The sequence below is a fragment of the Bubalus kerabau genome, chromosome 19 (assembly GCF_029407905.1).
Source record: "Bubalus kerabau isolate K-KA32 ecotype Philippines breed swamp buffalo chromosome 19, PCC_UOA_SB_1v2, whole genome shotgun sequence".
NCBI lineage: Eukaryota > Metazoa > Chordata > Mammalia > Artiodactyla > Bovidae > Bubalus > Bubalus kerabau.
In genome coordinates, this window is record NC_073642.1 from 19,651,787 (window position 1) to 19,671,323 (window position 19,537).

A 19,537-nucleotide genomic window follows, 5' to 3' on the forward strand; every position below is an offset into this window, starting at 1 on the left:
CCCCTAAGGCCCATTTGCAACTGTCTCCAAAGTTGGCAATGAGAACCTGCTTCCTTCACTCATCTTTCTTATACCATTTGGATAATTCTGCTCAGCAACACACTAACCATTTTGATCCTTTATGTTGGGTTCTGCCTTCTCATCGAGATCTATCTTGGCAAATGAGCCTATATGGTCACCAGATAATGTTAAAGAACAATAATGTGCTGTGGGTGAGGCCGGGTAGGGAACTGCGTTGAAAGATGTTAAAATGTAGCATCAAGTTGAGCTTGTCCATGTGTGCATTGGGGGATATATATATATACATATATATGTGTATATATATATATATGTATATATTGGTATCTGTTTACATGAAGAATGAGTACTGATGGACGTAAGAACACAGTGCATATGTCATTGCAATGTAAGGATATAGTCGCGTATTTCTATCCAGGTGGAAGGGATGAGTAAGCTATCAAGAGAAAAATTGACAGATATGTAGAGATGCAGGCGTGGCCAAAAGATAAGCATCAAGTGTCTACCTGGGCACAGGAGTGTATGCGTGTGCTCCAGAGTAACAGGGTTAATGGACAATGACAGAGACATGTGAGCAAGGTGCTAGCTGAGCCATGGATGCTGCATCGGGGGAGGCCCCCTTACCCTGTAGTAATCGGTGCTGTAGACATCTCTGGACATGCCGAAGTCTCCAATCTTCACCAGCAGGTTGGCTCCAACCAGGCAGTTCCTGGTGGCGAGGTCCCGGTGCACGAAGTGCTGGGAGGCCAGGTACACCATGCCGGAGGCGATCTGACTGGCGATGTGGAGCATCTGGGAGAGCCCCAGCTCGCCTTTCGCCTGGCGCGGTTGCCCATCCACAAGGATCATTGCATCTGGCCCATGGGCCCTGTAGGGGTGGGGGTAGGAGGAGAAGGGAGGGAGCAGACAGAGTTCAGATCAAGGAGAAATGCCTTCTTGATTCCCTTGGCTCTGGAATGCACCACAGAGACGAATGAAATCTCTTTTCTCAGCCTCCTTGCGGCCTATTTCTATCTACCCCAAACTCTATTATGTGAGCCTGATTAGGGTGAAATATACAATTAAGATTCCCATCTAAGAAGACAGCAGACTCGTTTTAATGAATCAAGGAGTGAACATACTCTTTTGGATATTTTACTGCCATCCAGGGGCTTCCCAGTTCCTTCATGTCTACTATAGAGTAATTAATAAAATGATAATTAACACCTACATAACCCTGACTATGTTCTGTGCACAGCTTTATGTATCTGTAATGTACTAATTCCATTAATCATCCCCCCCCAATTTTGAGATAAGGAAACTGAGGTACATCATCTGGCCAAAGTCTTGCAGCAGCCACATGGGTGACATGTGACTATGGAGGAGAGTTTTAAATTTTAAGCATTCAGAGGGCTTGTTAAAGAGATTCCTGAGCCCCACCCCCTACGATTCTGGTTGCTAGGTGGAGCTCTTTCAGGTGCATTTCCTGCAAGCTCTCAGTAATGATGCTTCCAGTAGTGATACAGTCCACACTGTGGGTAGCAGCACTACTCTTCAGTCTACGCTGCTAACCTCCCCACTCCCCTGCCTAGGACTGGGCAACGTCTGTGGATGGCAGGACAGGATGAAGAGAGCCTGGGACCCTAGGCAAAGACCTGGGAGCCACAGCACCCACTGCATCCCAAATCATGGCCCAGGTTTGTTATCCAAACACCTTGCCCTGTCATATCAGTCACTTTTAGTATTCATCTTTTCTCCAGGAAGCCAGTGAGCCGTAACCACACCCAGGCCTTTATTTATGAAGTTGTGAGCCAAGGAGCCCCACTGTACAGAGAAGCCTTGGCCTGTTTTATTGCTTCTCCAATTTCCACTGAAAGGCACCGTTAAATATAAACACGTTCATTTTATTATCTCCTGTGGGCATTGCCTCCCTCATGGGCTGTGCCTCCCTCGTGCCTCTAGAGGAGAGCAACTGCATTAGCTCCCAAGGAAGATGGACCAGCAGACAAGCTCCATTCCCGTTTATTGGAAGAATGCACTGGATTCCCTAAAACCCATCAACTGGGAGATGCGAGAGCAGGAAGGACCTTCTACCCTCTTTTTCTTCCTCTTCCTGTAGAGTAGGCATGACAGGGACATAGAGCAGTACTCATGATCTCTCTTTAGCCTTGCCGGTGGGGTTGCCTAGGTCTACCATTGAATCAGTGGGGAGGGTTTGATGGAAAAACGGAACATATCCCTTGACTTCAGAAGAACGGAAGCACAAGAAGAGGAAGATCTCAAGTACTGAGAAAAGATGCTGTTTGTTTTAGAAACTATTATGGTTCGCAGTTCTGATAAAATAATATTGCAGTAATTTTAATCATAGCTACCATTGGTTGAACACTTGTCCAGGCTTTACACAAATATACTCATTGAATACTCATAACAACAAACATATGAAGCAGTTATGAATGGTCTTGTTTTCCAGGAGAGAATTAAGAGTTAATAACTTGTTCTAGGTTACATCACTAAGACACATCCAGGATATGAACCCAAGTCTGTCTCATGCTAAGGACTCAGTTCTTCAGGAAATGAGTAAGTTTCACCGTGAAATCAAGTTTAGGAGGTTTAGAACATCCTACAGGTACTTTCAAATCCTCTAGGGCCAGTTTTGGAAACCTGGTATCTACCCTTTCCATTTCCTCTTCAAAGCACAGCACTCATTTGAATGTCCCACTTCAAGGAGATACTCATCAGGTTTAGGGGAACATGCTAGAGTTTACCATAACCCACACATGAGCTCTGGAAATCTCATTCTCAGCAGTAGAACCCAAAAGTTGGCTATGCAAAGACCACACCCTAAAAGCATCCAGGGCCTGAGTGTTCAATATGTTTTATGAGACCCTGGATTGTACACACTCTCACACACGCTTGCTACCTCCACATCTGGGCAATAATTGGAGACAGCAGGTGTGGGAGGCAGAGAAATGCTAACTCTGCTCTATTGGTGAGATGCTATCTTCTCTGGGGAAGGTAGATTTCCAACCCTTACTTGTAACTCCATCCAGCACTTCTGGCTGGGGTTCCAGTCTCTTAGAAGCTCTATCAAGAGCCTCTCAAAATCCAGATGATATTGCTCTAGGCTTGGGAAAACCCTTTTTACAAAAAAAAAATCCAATCCTTATAGAACAGTGCCAGCCAATAGGACTTTCTATTAATGGAAATGCTCTGTACCACACTGTCCAATATGGTAGCCACTAGTCACATGTGGCTACTGAGTATTTGAAGTATGGCTGGAGAGACAGAGGAATTTTTACATTTTACTTAAATTTAGTCATTGTAGATTTAAATTTAAATAGCCATATATGGCTACTGTACTGGATAGCACAGTTCTAAATTTATCTGGGGGAAAATCTGCCCTTTTTTTCAACCATCTGTCTCCCCATGAGTTTGTAACCTTGTCCTTTCTTATTCATCATCAAAAAGTCTCTGACAAGGAGGCTTTCAGGAGGTGTGGTAGGGACTAGCCTCACTTTGCAAGTGAGAACATAAGACATAAGGTCAGAAAGCTATTCAGAACATCAGGGGGAAAACTGGCCCTTTAGAATCTTAAAGTTGGAAGTTACACACTGGCAGTCCCTCTGGGCTCCCTCCTTGGAGCCATTCCAGACCTGGAATGCATGTTACCTGAAAGTAATCTGCAGGTTACTTTTCATAGCATCCTCAACTTCCCTCCTGAGAAATCAGGGGCAAAGGCCCTCATCCAATTGCTCAGGAGGTAATGTCGAAGAATGAAAGGTTGCTTCTCATTTCTAATCCCCAGACTGAAGTGTTTGGAGGAGCAACAGGACTTCTGGCTCCAGAGAGAACCCCAGGGGTGCAGTGGGGGTGACAGGAGGGGGTGGCCGTCCTGGCATACCTGAGGAACTTGTTCAGGTCTCCATGCTTCATGTACTCAAAGACCATGATGAGGGGGTCCCCATCCCCACACACCCCGTAGAACTTGACGATGTGCTCATGCTGCAAGTTGGTGAGCAGCTCGGCTTCCCTCTGGAAATCCTTCCGGGCTGCCAGGGTGGGGTCCTTCAGGGCCTGGAAACAGCATGGGACATTGGTTATTAGCCACTAGGGGGCGGGGGCTTGTCTATTTCCGTCCTGGGAAGAAAGTTGGTGCCCATCCCAAACACAATGCTGATCCCCAACAAGTAAGATCTTAATCGAGCTTAAGTGAAAAGGGAAAGTGAAGTCACTCAGTCGTGTCCAACTCTAGCGACCCCATGAACTGCAGCCTACCAGGCTCTTCCGTCCATGGGATTTTCTAGGCAAAAGTACTGGAGTGGGGTGCCATTGCCTTCTCCGAGCCTATACCCACAGCCCATCCGAAATCAGGCTGACAACATAATTAAGTTTCCTTACTCTTTCTATTCCTTGATTTTCGATTGTGAAGAGGTAAATATTTGTAGAGAAACAACGGGGCTTCCCAGGTGGCGCTAGCGGTAAAGAACCTTCCTGCCAATTCAGGAGACATAAGAGACGTGGGTTCGATCCCTGGTGAGGTGGAGGTGGGGAGGATCCCCTGGAGGAGGGCATGGCAACCCACTCCAGTAGTCTTGCCTGGAGAATCCCATGGACAGAGGAGCCTGGTGGGCTACAGTCTGTGGGGTCACAAAGAGTCGGACACAACTGAAGCAACTTAGCACACATGCACTCACATGAACACTTTGGCTTCTATAAAGGCATTTTCGTCCTCCTTGTAGATGGAAGAATTGGGGGTAAGGGGGCTACAGCTGTGGGAATGGCATTCAATGGGCAGAAGCCCCAGGACCCAGCCAGGACTAGGGCCTGGGGCAGACCTGGCCTACCCCGTTAAATCCCAGGGTAGGATGGGATGGTGGGCAGCTGGTGGCCATGGAAATGTCACACCTTGGCCCCTTTTGGAGAATCCAGTATTCAGGAGAAGTACTAGACCAGGCCCCCTGCCCTGGGACCCAGGAAGATAAATGGAAGAGCAATGCTCAAAAGGGTTATCCAGGGACTTCCCTGGTGGTCCTGTGGTTAAGACTTCACCTTCCAATGCAGGGGGCATAGGTTCGAGCCCTGGTTGGGGACTTAGGATTCCATATACCTCGTGGTCAAAAAACCAAAACATAAAATAGAAGCAATGTTGTAACAAACTCAGTAAAGACTTAAAAAAAAAATTTGTCAGTGAACAGAGACTTTCTAAGACCAGAAGGGAAGGGTGAGACCAGAGCACATGCACGGGACCCTGAATAGGGCACTGCCCTGGGGGTGCAGCCATGTTGGCTATGGCGAATGATGAACTGTGACGGGGAGGGTCATTCCTGCAGGAGGAGCCGCCTGGGCAGGTGTGTTCACATATGGCTTCAGCCATCCTTCCCCTCCCCATGAGATCAGAAGGCAAATGGAGCCAAAAATCCACTTGCTTCAATTGACAAAGTTTAGTAGCCCCAAGAGACAGGACATGAGGCAATGAAGGAATGGGTGTGCGCTTCACATGTCATTTTCAGGGTAGTGAGAATCTAACAGGAGATTGGTTTTCATTCCCTCTGCCAGTTTCTGGCCTTTTCTGGTTATTTAGGCCGACTAAGTTCCTCCATAGATGAATGCTACTATTGAAAAACCTCCCTAGCCAGACATCTTTTTCTTGCCACGGCAACCCCCATTAGCTGAAATCCACGGAGGTACCTTGGCTTACAGCACTGCAGGAATGTGAATGTGTGAAAATTGTATCGAGGGGGCCCATCAAACCTCCATCAGTCATTAGCATACATTAGAGATGATGGACTCACAGCTTTAAAAGGGCCCTAGATATCATCATTGGTTTCTACCTGCTCACTTCTGGTGTTGGAAAAACTGATGCTCCATCCTGTTTGGGGATCAGCACACATTCACACATCTTAAATGACAGAAGCTAAGAGTTTAACTAGACCACAGTGATCTCTTGGTGCTGGGCTTCTTTGATGTCTCAAAATTCAATGGCAATGCCTCTAGGGCCATGGTCTCTCAGCCAGCAATCAAGGCCCACTCCAACGTCAACAAGCACCACCCTTCTTTCAACACTTGGAGTTTTCACCAAAAACCTGTTGGAATACATGATCCTAATGTTGACCACAGTGTTGGAAGCCACTTCATACAGCTTTCCCATTTTATAGGTGAGAAAACTGAGGTCCAGAACAGAGAAGTGATTTGCCAAAGATCATTCAAGAAGTAATAGCTTGAGCATGAAGTCCAGGATACATTCCTGTCCAGCTTACCTGCTTGAGTTAATTTATCCGATCAATTAAGTCAATGGGCAGGTTCCCCAGGGGAATGGTGGGCACAGAAATTAAAAGATGTGAAAGGGCAGATGAGAGGGTCAGGAAAGGTGAAGAGTGTGGGCTGCCAGCAGAATAAAGGGGTCTGACAAGAATGCCAGGCTTAGAGGGTGGGCCAAGGTCAAAGGGAAGTGGGAGGGCCCCTGGTCCATTGCTGATTTTTACCAGCTCTTATCTCCTGTGCTTTCTGCTTCACCTTGGCTGCCTTCTCAGAAAAGCTACCTGATAATAAAGGCATCAGTTGCCTTGGGTTCACATCCAACCAGAACAAAGATGTGTGCAAAGCTTTTTTGGTACAGAAGAAGGCAGAGGGTCATGGTGACAGGAAACCTCTCTTGGTGACCTGCTGCATGAGCTGGGGTGTGGGTATGTATAGGATGACTGCCAGTGATTTATTTATTTTCATGAAGCATAAGAAGAGGGGAAGAAAAGGAACCCAGCATGGGTGGGATGGGAGAAAACCAAGATTTATGTGAACTCTGGATTTATGAGAGGGAAAAGCAGATCAAATTTGGGGCCAGCCAAATGGCCACTCTCCATCTCTGTAAATCATTCTCTCTCACAGTCCAGACGCCATTGGCAGCCATTGGATATTTCCGTTCTCAGCTCTCTAGCAGTGCCAGCCAGCATCCCTAAGGCCGGCGCCCTACACTGCAGGGCAGATAGGAGTTACACATTCGGGAGATGGGGCACAAAGCAACTGCTGTCTCTCTTAGTCTTCCTGCACCTCTTCTTCTGCCAGTTCTTTCTCCACCTTTAGGATGGGCTTTCCAGGTCTCCCAGATCAAACCTGAAGTTCCTGTGTAATTGGCAAGGGGTCTGTTTTGGCAACTGGAGTCCAGAGCTGCAAGTGGCCCGGATCCCCAGGGGTTGACGCAATTGGGAAAGAGATGCCACGAGAGGAATCTTGAAGAGGAAAATCAGTTCAGAGACTCTCGTGTGCCCCTCAGCATCTTCTTCAAAGCTGGCAAACTTCATGATGGGTCACTCACCAGCCAGGGCCATGTGAGGGAGCAGGGGTTCCTTGCTGCTGCCAACTGTTAGTTCAGGGAGATGGGGTTGCCAAGGAGTCCCTGAAGCCAGGCAGGTGGCTGGCTAGACACTTCCTGTAGCATCCATAGTGCAATGAGAAGAGCTGGAGTTTTCCCTTCCGATCTCCTTCTTAGCCCCCACCAAATCTGAAGACATTCCCTTTTCCAGTCTCCCATCTATGTACACCACGTCTCGTGTTCACTCCCAGCTCTGGGTGTCAGTGGGGCTGTGAGTTGGATAGGAGGGAAGGGTCTAGATGGCCAGAACATTCACAGTTCTCAAAACTTCCCAACACCTTCAGAGTCACTTCACATCATCTTTTTCAGTCCAGGGGTTTTGCTACTTTCCATTTCCTTTTTCTTTTATTAGAGTGGAGATATTTCAATTTCAAATTTTATTAATATACTGAAACACATTTTATTACATGTGAAGAACTACATATATCCCTAGACACTAGAGCTTAGTTTTACTTATTTTTTTTTATTTTAAATAAGTGAAATCACACATGTATCTATGCATATATAATATATTTCTGTATCTGTCTTTTTTCATTCAACATTGATTTTGAGATTCTTCCAAGCTGTCGCATGTAGCTGTAGTTCATTCATTTTCCTTGTTGAAGAATTTCCCACTGAAAGAATATACCACATTTATTTGTCCGTGCTGCTACTGATGGACACTGGGGTTGTTTCCAGCTTTGGGCTGCTATAAAGAGTGCTTATGAACATTTTTAAACATATCTCTCCATAGATAAATAGGCAATTAGATAGATAGAGGTGAGACAGAGAGATCAACAAATATAGATGATAGATATATACATAGGTAGGTAGGTAGAGAGACTAGATAAATAGATTAGATAGATGCATACATTAGATAGATAGATAGATAGGTATAGGTGAGGAGATTAACAGATATAGATGACAGACACATATAAGTTATATGGATAGACAGATAACCTGTCAGGTCTAGACCTAGAGTGCAAACGCTGGGTCACACAGATGGTAATGTTATAAAATACCAAACTGTTTCTCAAAACAGTTAGACTACTTTACACCTTCACCAGAGTATGAAATTTGTAATTGCTCCATATCCTTGTCAGCACTTTGTTTTGTCACTGCTGCTTAGCCATTCTGCTTCACGTACCGTGGTATCTCATTCTGGTTCAATTTGCATTTTTCTGATGATGAATAATGCTGGACACCTTTCTCATATTTTTATCAGCTATTTGTCAGAGGAAACTCTTTTGAGCAAGTCTATTGCTTGTCAAATAACTATTTAAGGGTGGCACCACCTATTTTAAAATATCAAAAATTTAAAACGCTTCTAATGTCACTCTTACATCACACACACATACAAATCACACTGCTTCGTTCTGCTCTCTGTTTCTTTCATGGGTATTCCCTTGTTGTCTCCCCAACAGTCTTCAGAACAGAGACTGGGGTTTCTGTTCTTTGTTTCCACCATAGCAATTGCTGGGCAAAAAAAAAAAAAATCTTGCTTTAAAAACCACAATTGTGGGAAAACTTAATTTGGGGTTATTCTTGGATGTGTTCTCGGGAAGTCCACAATTACTCTGCCTCAACCTGAGAACAGACTCAATGGGAAGGAGTCTGAAGAAAGGAGTAAAATCTAGAGAGGATGAGAAGCAGGAAGCACCATTTCCTGGCTGTTCTCCAGAGAAAATGAGTGTCTTCTCCAGGGGCTGGGCGCTGGGCGGCTCCATCAGGCAGCAAATGGCATAAAATCCCAGAACATTCATCTCCTCAAGGTTCCCAGACCCAAGGAGGAAAGGAAACCGATTTAAAAGGGTGAAAACAGAAACACATTTTCTGCATTACCCAGTCTGGGCACTGCCCTTTAACACCACAACACTCAGTGGGAAACACTTCCCAGCGTTGACGACATCATTTCATTTCCTGCTCTAAGCACAAAATTGTTCAGTTTCATTCACCAGTCCCCAGACAGATGCTGGAACACCCAGTAGAGGAGTGTCATCCTATAAATTAAAAATTTTAGGGCAGGATAGATTCTAAGTGTAGGGACAAGTCCACACTCCTGGTCCAAGCAGTTTAAAGACACCCTTGCTCCTCTGACCACCCCACGTCTATGGAGACACACTGAGCGAGTTTATTCGTAAGAGAGCCAGCAATAATAGGCATTAGCCTTTTATGGGACAATACGCTAGTTCCTTATTTATTTTCTAGAGCAGAGGTCGACAGGCAATATCCACTCTTATAAAAAATAAAAATGCATTGGAAGACAGCCACCACCCCCATTTATTTATGTATGGTTTAGGCTGCTTTCCCACTACATGGGCAGAATTGAGTAGCTGTAAGGAAGCGCCTATGGTCCTCAAAGCCTACACCTTTTACTATCTGGCTTTTAGAGAAGAAGTTCAACAACCCCTATTCCAGATGGTCAATGTAAGCTTGGCAGGTCATATGTCACATGTCTAAGCACACTTGGCTACTATCAACATCAAGAATAATGATGTTGGGACTTCCCTGGTGGGCCAGTGGTTAGAACTCTGCACTTCCACTGCAGGAGGCTCAGTTTTCCATCCCTGGTCAGGGAACTAAAATCTCACCTTCCTCATGGTCAAAAAATAAATAATAAATAAGTAAACGAACAAAGGGCTTCCCCGGTGGCTCAGTGCTAAAGAATCTGCCTGAATGCAAGAGATGTGGGTTTGACCCCTGGGTTGGGAAGATTCCCTGGAAGAGGAAATGGAAACCCACTCCAGCATTCTAGCCTGTAAAATCTCATGGATAGAAGAGCCTGGAGGGCTATAGTCCATAGGATCATGAAAGAGTCAGATACGACCTAGAGACTAAACAACAAAATGAACAAAAGAAACTTAAAAACAAAGTATAATGATGTTGACAAAAACAAATAGCAATGACTCATTCCTAACATTTATAGTCCAAGCAGTATATGAAACATTTTCCATGTCATATAATTTAATCACAAAAATTATAAAGAAGAGCTATTATATCACCTATTAATCAATCCCAAGTATTCATTGGAAGGACTGATGCTGAAACTGAAGCTCCGATACTTTGACCACCTAATACAAAGAACTGACTCATTAGAAAAGACCCTGATGCTGGGAAAGACTGAAGGCAGGAGGAGAAGGGGACGACAGAGGATGAGATGGTTGGATGGCATCACCGACTCGATGGACATGAGTTTGAGCAGCTCCAGGAGTTGGTGATGGACAGGGAGGCCTGGCGTGCTGCAGTCCATGGGGTTGCAAAGAGTCAGACACAACCGAACAACTAAACTGAACTGATTATACAGATAATGAAACTGAGGCTCAAAGAGATTAAACATCAAGGTCACACTGCTAATCAGTGATGGCTAGATGCCCACCCAAGCCTCTGATTCCCATTCTATGTCTGTAGCCCACACATCACTCTATGCATCTACCGAGGGCACTTACCCTCTGCAGACACAGCAGACAGAGATCCCCAAAGCCACAGAAACATTCAGCTTCCATCAAGACAGCGGCTCAGTCAGAGCCCTCAGTGTTAAAGAGGGACCTTTCGAGGCCCTGGCAAGAGTCCTCGTGGGGAGGGTATCTCAGCTCCCAGTCCTCTGTCCATGGAGCAGAATTCACTCCAGCCTCAGAGGCCTGCTCACCACACCCACCTTTGCAGAGCCCACTCCATGCTCCAGAGCAAGGTTCCCCAGACCTGCGGGTGCCTCAGGGAGGCTACTTGATTCTTGCCCGTGTCAATCAGGTTCAAAGATTTGTCCAACACGGACTGACAGAACCTGGAGCAAGGGTGGGGGAGGGTAACTGGCAGTAGCAAAGTCCTTTGCCTACTGCCCCAGGCTATTCGGCTCCAGCTGCAAATCTGCTCAGCTAGCTCAGCAACACAAAACCCCTGTGGTTCCTGGACCTAAGTAAGCAGCTGCCAGGAAACAGTAGCCCTCAGGCATGCTGTCCCCTGGGGGCTGAACCTGGATCCCATAGAGGTAGCTGAGCATGTCTTCCAACCTCACCCACTCTCCTCCCTAGGCTCAGCCCCTGACCCCTCCACCAGCCCACCTCCTATTCCCTGTGAAGTTTGCTGCTGTGAGCAGTGGCTCTCGGGGCCTCCATGAGCAACCCACCCCTCATGCAACTGTACTCGGGAGAAATGATCAGATGACTTTCTGGGCAGGGACAGGACATCCTGTAAGGTCCCTGAGAAGGGAAGAGGGTCAGCGGGGGACAGGGGTGAGCCCAGAGCCTCCAGAATAAAACCAGTGTCCATCATGGGCATCGCTTATCCCTCCAGCTGCACCTCGGGCACAGCCCTCCGTTGTGTGTCACAGTTCGTGACCTCTGAAGCCAAAGGGTCCAGAGGAAATTTCATGAACCTTGGAGCAAGCGCATCTGATTACATTAGTTTATACCATTTTGATTGCATCTGATAACGTTCATTGATACCATCTTCCAGAATGGAGCGAGCCTCTCTTTCCCACCCCCATGGCCGACAGCCACACCCCTCTTCCTTCCTGGGGCCCACGTGCCTCTGAGCATTACCTTCACAGCCACAAGCATCTTGTCCTTGGTGGGGCTGAGGTTGTAGCATTCGGCCAGGAAGACCTTTCCAAAGGCTCCCTCGCCCAGCTCTCGCTTCAGCACGATGTCTCTCCTTTTAATATGCTGCACGTCTGCGGGAGGGGACAGAGGAGAGCAGCCAGGTCAGTCTCGGGTGCTCGTTCTCTCCTTGGAGGCTCAGGGATCTGAGGAAAATAGGGGTCCAGGGCAGGGAGCTCCGCCTTGGAGGCCACGGTGGGGCCAGACAAGCTCCAGCATCTGACCTTGGCTGTAATAATGGGCAACACGCAGTGACTTGAGTCTTACCCAGAATCGAATCTTGGCTCTAGCTGATTAGCCCTGAAGCTCTCTAAATCATATCTGCCTTGGCTGGAAACTGGGAAACCAGAGCCAGTAGTCTTTAATACCCAGGATTCAGGCATAACCGGCTATAAGCACTGAGCACAGGAGTCCTCTGGGCATCGCATGGGCCCTGACTCAATTGGGTCTGAGAAGGTATCTCTAATAAACTCTCAGGTGAGGTCTGCGTGCTGTGGGTCCATGAGCTACTCTGGGTGACCAAAAATCGTGTTTGAACCCTGGTTCCTCCTCCCTGCAGGTTTCGGAACTTGGGAAAGGTATTTCAGTCCAGAGCCTCGATGTCCTCACCTGTGAACTGGAATGAACACCAATACCTTCCTTTCCGAATTCTTCGGAAGATTATACGAGATAATTCATATGAAGAGTTTAGCCCAGGGTCTTGGTACACACACACACACACACACACACACCATACTGGCTCTTGTTATAATGTCTATAATGCTCCTATAGCAAAGTGTCTGGTTCACGACAGAATCCATAAAGTGGAAGTTAAAATGATCTAGGGGAAGCCTCTACACGAAAATCCCTCTCCCCTGAGAGACCCAAAAAAAAAAAAAAAAAAAAAGGAAACCAATGAAATAAGAAAATCAAGTCCAGAGACCTCCCCAGAACCAGGATCTGTGCAGAGAGAGAGGAGGACTGCTACCATCTCGGCTAATTTAGCAACCTAATTAAAGTCTGTCAGCCAGGAGGAAGCAAAGCTGTGACCTCAGCCCTCCCACCTATTTGGAAAGAATGCTTCGAAGGAATCGTACAAGAAGTGGGCTGACGATGGGGGGAGCCAGCTGGAGATTACTCACCGACCTTTCCATTCATCGTTCAACAGGCAGAAGCCCATTAAATACCTGCATTCACTTTATGAAGAACATTACAGAGCCAGGAAAGAGCGTTGTCTCAAATGACCTCGTCAAAAAAAATGAACGCTGAAGACAGAGGACCAGGGCAGACTGTCCCCCAGGGCGAGGGGACACAAGACCAGAACAGAGGGATGTGGCTCCCAGGGCCTTGGTTAGCGTTTTGCTTAGCGGGGGCTGGAGGGGCGATTCTTGTTATAACAGATTACACAATTTTTTTTTTTCCTATCAGAATTCTTGGTAGCCCTGCTGTGTCCCAGATGATCTGCTCTCCGGGATCTGTGGGCAGAAGCATTTACACAGCATTTTCTTTCCTCTCAGCAAGACATACCTGCAGGCTCCCGGGCCATGGGGTGGCTGGGGAGCTACCACATGCGGCAGGGCTTTGCCCCCATCTTTACAGAAAGGGAATAAAAAATCGGTTCCCTTTTCACACCCTTTGCTGCTATTTCCCAGCCTCTGAGGAATGGGATATTTTGGCCTTGAAGGGGAAGGCTAAGGGTCTCCCACCAAGAGAAAATGAGAAGTCAGGACCTCTCTCGGAGACCATCTGCTCATGGCTGCACAATCATTCCCAGGTGACTATTGATGATACACAGGTCCCAAAAGGTGAGCGTCCGGGTGGGGCCTAAGCGTGGAGAGGGGGTGCTAACAGGGTGGTAGCTTCCTAAGGCCATGCCTGCCCCTCTGAGCCCACAGGGGTCAGTCAGGGATAGGGAGTCAAGGGCGCCTGGATCAGGCCTTGGCTCCTCCCCCACTATGGGCTTGCCTACCTCACAAAACATCTTGAGTCTCAGTTTCCTCATCTGTAAAATGGGTCAGGAGTATCATATAACCCAAGTTCCACTTACCTGTTACAGGAGCTATTATGTGTAAAGGTTTGTAAACCTTCAAGTCCTCTGAAACCATGTGTGTTTTGGTGTTTTCATCATTACTGATGAAGGGAAAATGAGGGCCAAGTCAGGAATTGCCAGCTGGTGGTTGAAATGGGGCGTGAATCCAGAACACCAGGACAGGTCAGAGTGGCAAGGCCTCTTATGAAAAAGCCCTCTGGCCTCAGACCCCTCCCCAACCCCAGCCTCCAACAACATTGCAACAGGATGAAAATAAAATCACCTAGAAGCCTTATGAAAACTGATCACTCAGCCCTTCTTCCTGAGATTCCTATTCAGGAGGTCCAGGCTGAGGCCTGAGAATTTGCCTCCTCTAACAAGTTCCCAAGGTGATGTTGGTTCTGCTGGCCCAGGACACCTCTTTGAGAACCAGCGGAATAGGTTGACGTGGGTGGGGCAAGGATTCCGCCAGCTGATGACTGATGCTCACCTTAGCAGACTGGCCTCAACAAGTTCCACACCCACAGATATGAGTCAGGCATCACCACTCGAAGACCAGGAGGAGGCCTGCAATCCTGGACTTACCTGTATGGCCTCATCAAGACCCCCTTCAGTGCTTCCAGCCCTCATCCTCACAATGGAGACCACGACTCTCCAGATTCCTTACTTTTGGGACACTCCTCTACAAAGGCAGGGCTACTGGATACGCTGTGTGCTTAGCTACTCAGTCGTGCCAAGCTGGGGGTTGGCAGCTGCCTCAGGGCTCTTGTGCATGCTAAGTCACTTCAGTTGTGTCTGACTCTTTGTGATCCCATGGACTGCAGCCTGCCAAGGTCCTCAGTCCATGGGATTTCCCAGGTGAGAATACTGGAGTGGGTTGCCATTTCCTTCTCCAGGGAATCTTCCCAAGCCAGGGATCCAACTTGCATCTCTTTCATTTCTTGAATTGCAGGTGGATTCTTGACCACTAGCACCATCTGGTAAGCCCACAGTATATACTGGGCTAGCCAAAAAGTTCATTTGCATTTTTCCATAAGATATTACAGAAAACTCAAAAGAACCATTTGGACAACCATATATTCCTGCGTCCTTAAGTCCAACTTTGAGCTGGGTACTCTCACCAGCTCCCCACCCTCCTCCCCAGCTTCTGACTCTCTGCCACAGTGAGTCCAGAATGAGAAGGGAGAATGTCTATGGAGGGCAGGGCCCCGTTTTCCAGCTGCTGAGCCTGAGTCATGGCTCAGAACCCTCCATCTCCTCTCCCTCCCTCGGCAGCAAGAATCACAAGCCTTGGAAGATTCAGCCAAGTCTTGTGGCAGCAGCATAGAGGGGGGCCTTTTTTCAAGGCTTCCTCCAAATCTCAGGAGTTAAGTGCCCAGGCTTCCCAGGTGGCGCTAATAGTAAAGAACCCACCAGCCAATGCAGGAGGCATAAGAGAACCGAATTCAATCCCTGGGTCAGGAAGATCCCCTGGAGGAGGATCTTCCTTTGGCTACTTACTCCAGTATCCTTGCCTGGGAAATCTCATGGACAGAGGAGCCTGGTGGGCTACAGTTCATGGGGTCACAAAGAGTTGGATATGACTGAAGCGACTTAGCACACACAGGAGCCCCAAGGCAGCTGCCAACCCCCAGCCTCAGGAGGTCACAGACTTGACAGCTGCAGGCCTTGAACGTGGCTGAGAGCAAGTGGCCATGACACTGGGAGCTCATCTGCCCTCTGCAAACATGAAGCAGAAGCCACCTGTGGACCGACATGTCTGCCCCCAGTCTGCCAATGGATCTCTTTCAGAGACATGGAAATACGCAGTGGCTCAGGATAACATAGCTGGACTCTAGTCATCTGCAGGGACAAGTATTTTGAGACCAATACTTGAGCTTAGTCCACAGATGGAGTGAGGAGACCTGAGGAAGGGTAGCAGAAGAAATAGAAAATCAAAACAGACTCCATCCCACCGTAAATCCTTCCCCAAGAGAGAACCTCCCTCCAGCCGTGGGGATAAGAGCTCCACAAGGTAACGTGGGAGCTTTCGCGATGGACAGGCTGGACTGGGGTCATACACATAAAACTAATCACTTCCATGTGGAGAACCCTGTGTACCAACAAGACTCGAGATCCCAGAACTCTGTCTGCACAGCTTCTTTCTCTGAACCAAAGGAGAAGAAGACGTAGGTAAAGGGATTCATGGGTTCCCAGTCCTGTTATCTGCTCCACATGCCATTCTCACGATAACGCTGAGAGGTAGGTGTGATTGCACCCCTTTCACAGATGAAAACACCGGAGGCAGGGGGTAACTTTCCCAAGTTGGCGGAGCTAAGACATGGCCAAAGGACTCGCTCTTCTTTTTCTGGCTTCTGAGTCTGTGTGCTTTCTGTTACCTGAAGCCACCTTTCTGAGTCTTTCTCCACTTTGTGGAGGAGACAGTCGGTCCCCAGAAGCTCAGTCCTCCGTCTCCCTGCTTCCTCTACTCCGGCCTGACTTCTCTCTCCCTGTCCATTCCTGGATGGAAGGCAGCATCTCCCAAGGGAAAGAGTAGGAGCCCTCCTCCACCCACCCACCCCGGAGGCCCCCAGGAGAAGGGTGTAGGTGGGGAAGAGTGTGGGAGGAAAGGGCGCTGTGCGTTCCCCCAGGGAGTGGCGGGAGTGGGCCATTTCCATCTCAGACGCCCACATGGCTATTTGGACCTTTTTGGTGTGTTTATTTTTAGCTCACACTGTGCAGCTCAGAGCTGCCTCTGGTGAAGCCATCTGACCCACACGCCAAAAAGTGATGGATTTTCCTAGGAGGCGAGGGCATCAATCTCCTTTTACTGCCTGGCTGGCCGGCCCAGCAGAGTCTGGGTCACAAGGGGAGGAGGCAGGACCCAGGCAGGGGAGGAGGGGACCCAGGGAAGGGAGGAGGCAGGACTCAGGGAGGGGAGGATGCAGGACCCAGAGAGGGGAGGAGGGGACCCAGGCACGGGAGGATGAAGAATCCAGGGAGGGGAGGATACAGGACCCATGGAGGGGAGGAGGGGACCCAGGCAGGGGAGGATGCAGAATCCAGGGAAGGGAGGATGCAGGACCCAGAGAGGGGAGGAGGGGACCCAGGGAGGGGAAGAGGGAACCCAGGCAGGGGAGGAGGCAGGACCCAGGCAGGGGAAGAGGGGACCCAGGCAGGGGAGGAGAAGACCCAGGAAGGGGAGGAGGGGACACAGGCAGGGGAGGAGAGGAGAGAGGATGCAGATCCCAGACCGTGGGAAGACCTGTCAGCCTCCAGCACCAAGGGGGCTGCCCAAGAGAGCAAGGGCTGGTACACAGTGAGGAGCAGTCTTGGGGAAATGGAAATGGGCTGGCTTTCCCCTAAATCCTTTTTCTGGGAAAATCACCAGTGGTTCCCGCAGAGCAAGCCACCTAGATAGGCTCCTGTTCCCACAGGACAGCTGGTTCATCAGAAATCTTCATCCTGTGGGGACTTCCCTGGTGATTCAGTGGCTAAGACTCTGCACTCCCAATGCAGGGGGCCTGGGGTTCGATCCTGGTCAGGGAACTAGATCCCACTTGCTGCAACAACTAAAGATTCAGTGTGCCACAACAAAGATCCCACATGCTGCAGCTAAGACCTTGCTCAGCCAAATAAATAAATATTTTTAAAAAATAATGGTAGATATATGCATGCATCCTAAGTCGCTTCAGTCATGTCCAACTCTTTGTAGCCCTATGGGCTGTAACCTGCCAGTCTCCTCTGTCCATGGGATTCTCCAGGCAAGAAACTGGAGTGAGTTGCCATGACCTCCTCCAGGGGATCTTCCCTACTCAGGGATTGAACCCACATCTCTTATGTCTCCTGGATTGGCAGGCAGGTTCTTTACCACTGTGCCACCTGGAAAGCCCATATGTAGAATGGGAACCTTCAATATCTACTTGGCAGAGTTGTTGAGGGAACTAATGTAATAAAATTTAAGTCAAAGAGATAATAGAAAATATCTGAAACCTATAGGACATTTCACAAGAGAACTTTTCCTTCCTTTCTGCAAGATTTTGCTTTTATCAAAGAGCTCGATCTACCTGTGAACAAATAGTGGCTTGGGAAGAAACTTGGAGAAGTGCGGTGATATTCTGAAATAAAATGGCATGAGTTTGCACGGGGGTAATGGGGAGGAGCCAACAGTGATCAGGGAGTCACTGGCAGCCTATCTGAACAAGCCACCATGATGGCCAACCCTTTTATCCTTCAAGTCCAAAATAGTTTGCTCAAAGAGGTTTGTCAAACAATGGAATAAAGACATCAAAGGCAGTGTCAGCTACCTACTAAAGATTGCTATTGATCAATAGAGAAAAACCAGATTTCCCAGGGTCAGCAGCTATAAATAATGGTGATCCTGACTCTGCTGTATGTCAACAGTAAAGTCAGTCCCCCAAAGACACATGCTCCCTCGGTCAGACTGAAAATGTCTTAAGAGAAATTCACTGGCCAACTTGATGCTTTGGTTAGTTACTGTCCTAGGAAGCCAGGTGTGCACGCTGTGCAGACACTATCCTTCCCTGAAGGCTGTCACCTGGGGGACACAGAAGCAGCGCCCCTCAGGGCTGCCCATAAGTTCCCTTAGCTGAGCCCTGATGGATTTTCTAACCACCCTGCCTTCCCTTCTTCTTTGGCCCATTGTAATACCAAGTTCCTAATTGGTTCCTGGGCTTCCTAGGTGGCTCAGTGCTAAAGAATCTGCCTGCCAATGCAGGAGATGTGGATTTGATCCCTGGGTTGGGAAGATCCTCTGAAGAAGGAAATGGCAACCCACTCCAGTATTCTTGCCTGGGGAATCCCATGGACAGAAGAGTCTGGTGGGCTGCAGTCGATGGGGTCGCAGAGTCGGATATGGCTTAGCAACTAAAATAACAATAATAACAACAATTGGTTCCTAGGCTCTGTGCTGAAGCCTCTCGGATCTTTCCCCATCGACTCCATCTCACGCCGCCCTTGTCCTTTTTAGCTCACTGTCATCCCCTGTGCCCTTATTAATAATGAAAATGCTATGGACTGAGTACTTATTCCAAAGCTGGGCACCATGCTAAGTAACACTCAGGATGCCTTGTCTCTTCTTCACAACTCTCTTCAATATAGTACATTGCTCCCAAAGTGCTACAGATGAGGAAGCTGAAGTTCAAGGTGATGAAGCAATTGCCCAAGATCACCCAGCTGTTAGAAGTGACCCACTGGACTCTAAACTCTGGTGCAGGTGGACCTTGCCACCGAGCCATCCTTCCACCTTTGCTAGCTTGCCTCGTTAACTGACTTCACATCTATAAGGACAGAGATGCTCTTCCAATAACACCCACTCCTGTCGCCCTTGGTCATCACCACCTGAGCTCCAGGTGGGCGGTGAGGATGCTTTCTGGAGATGAGGATGCACCAAAAGTCAGAAAGCTAAGACCCCGACGCCCCACAGAAGGACAGAGGGTCTCCACAGCCTGGGTGGCTCTCGAATTACAAGGTGAGTCCTGAGAGCAACTGTAGGCAGAGGAGGAAGGAGATTCTTGGCAGGAAAAGGGGGGGAAGAGGGAGCGGGGAGAGGAAGGGCGGCTCTCTGAGAAGTGTGTGTTTTCTTTGCACTCA

The 19,537-nt window shown here is 48.3% G+C and overlaps 1 protein-coding gene across 2 annotated transcripts in view; it reads right to left on the reverse strand.

Moving 5' to 3' along the window:
• NTRK3 (neurotrophic receptor tyrosine kinase 3) overlaps nt 1-19,537 on the reverse strand; it is a 425,220-nt gene that overhangs the window by 52,939 nt on the left and 352,744 nt on the right. For both annotated transcript variants that reach the window (XM_055556823.1, XM_055556822.1), the window contains exons 13-15: nt 11,881-12,011; nt 3,899-4,071; nt 643-886 (exon numbers count right to left, since the gene is read on the reverse strand). In XM_055556823.1, the coding sequence (XP_055412798.1) occupies nt 643-886; nt 3,899-4,071; nt 11,881-12,011 (548 nt within the window). The remainder of the gene's footprint in view (nt 1-642; nt 887-3,898; nt 4,072-11,880; nt 12,012-19,537) is intronic.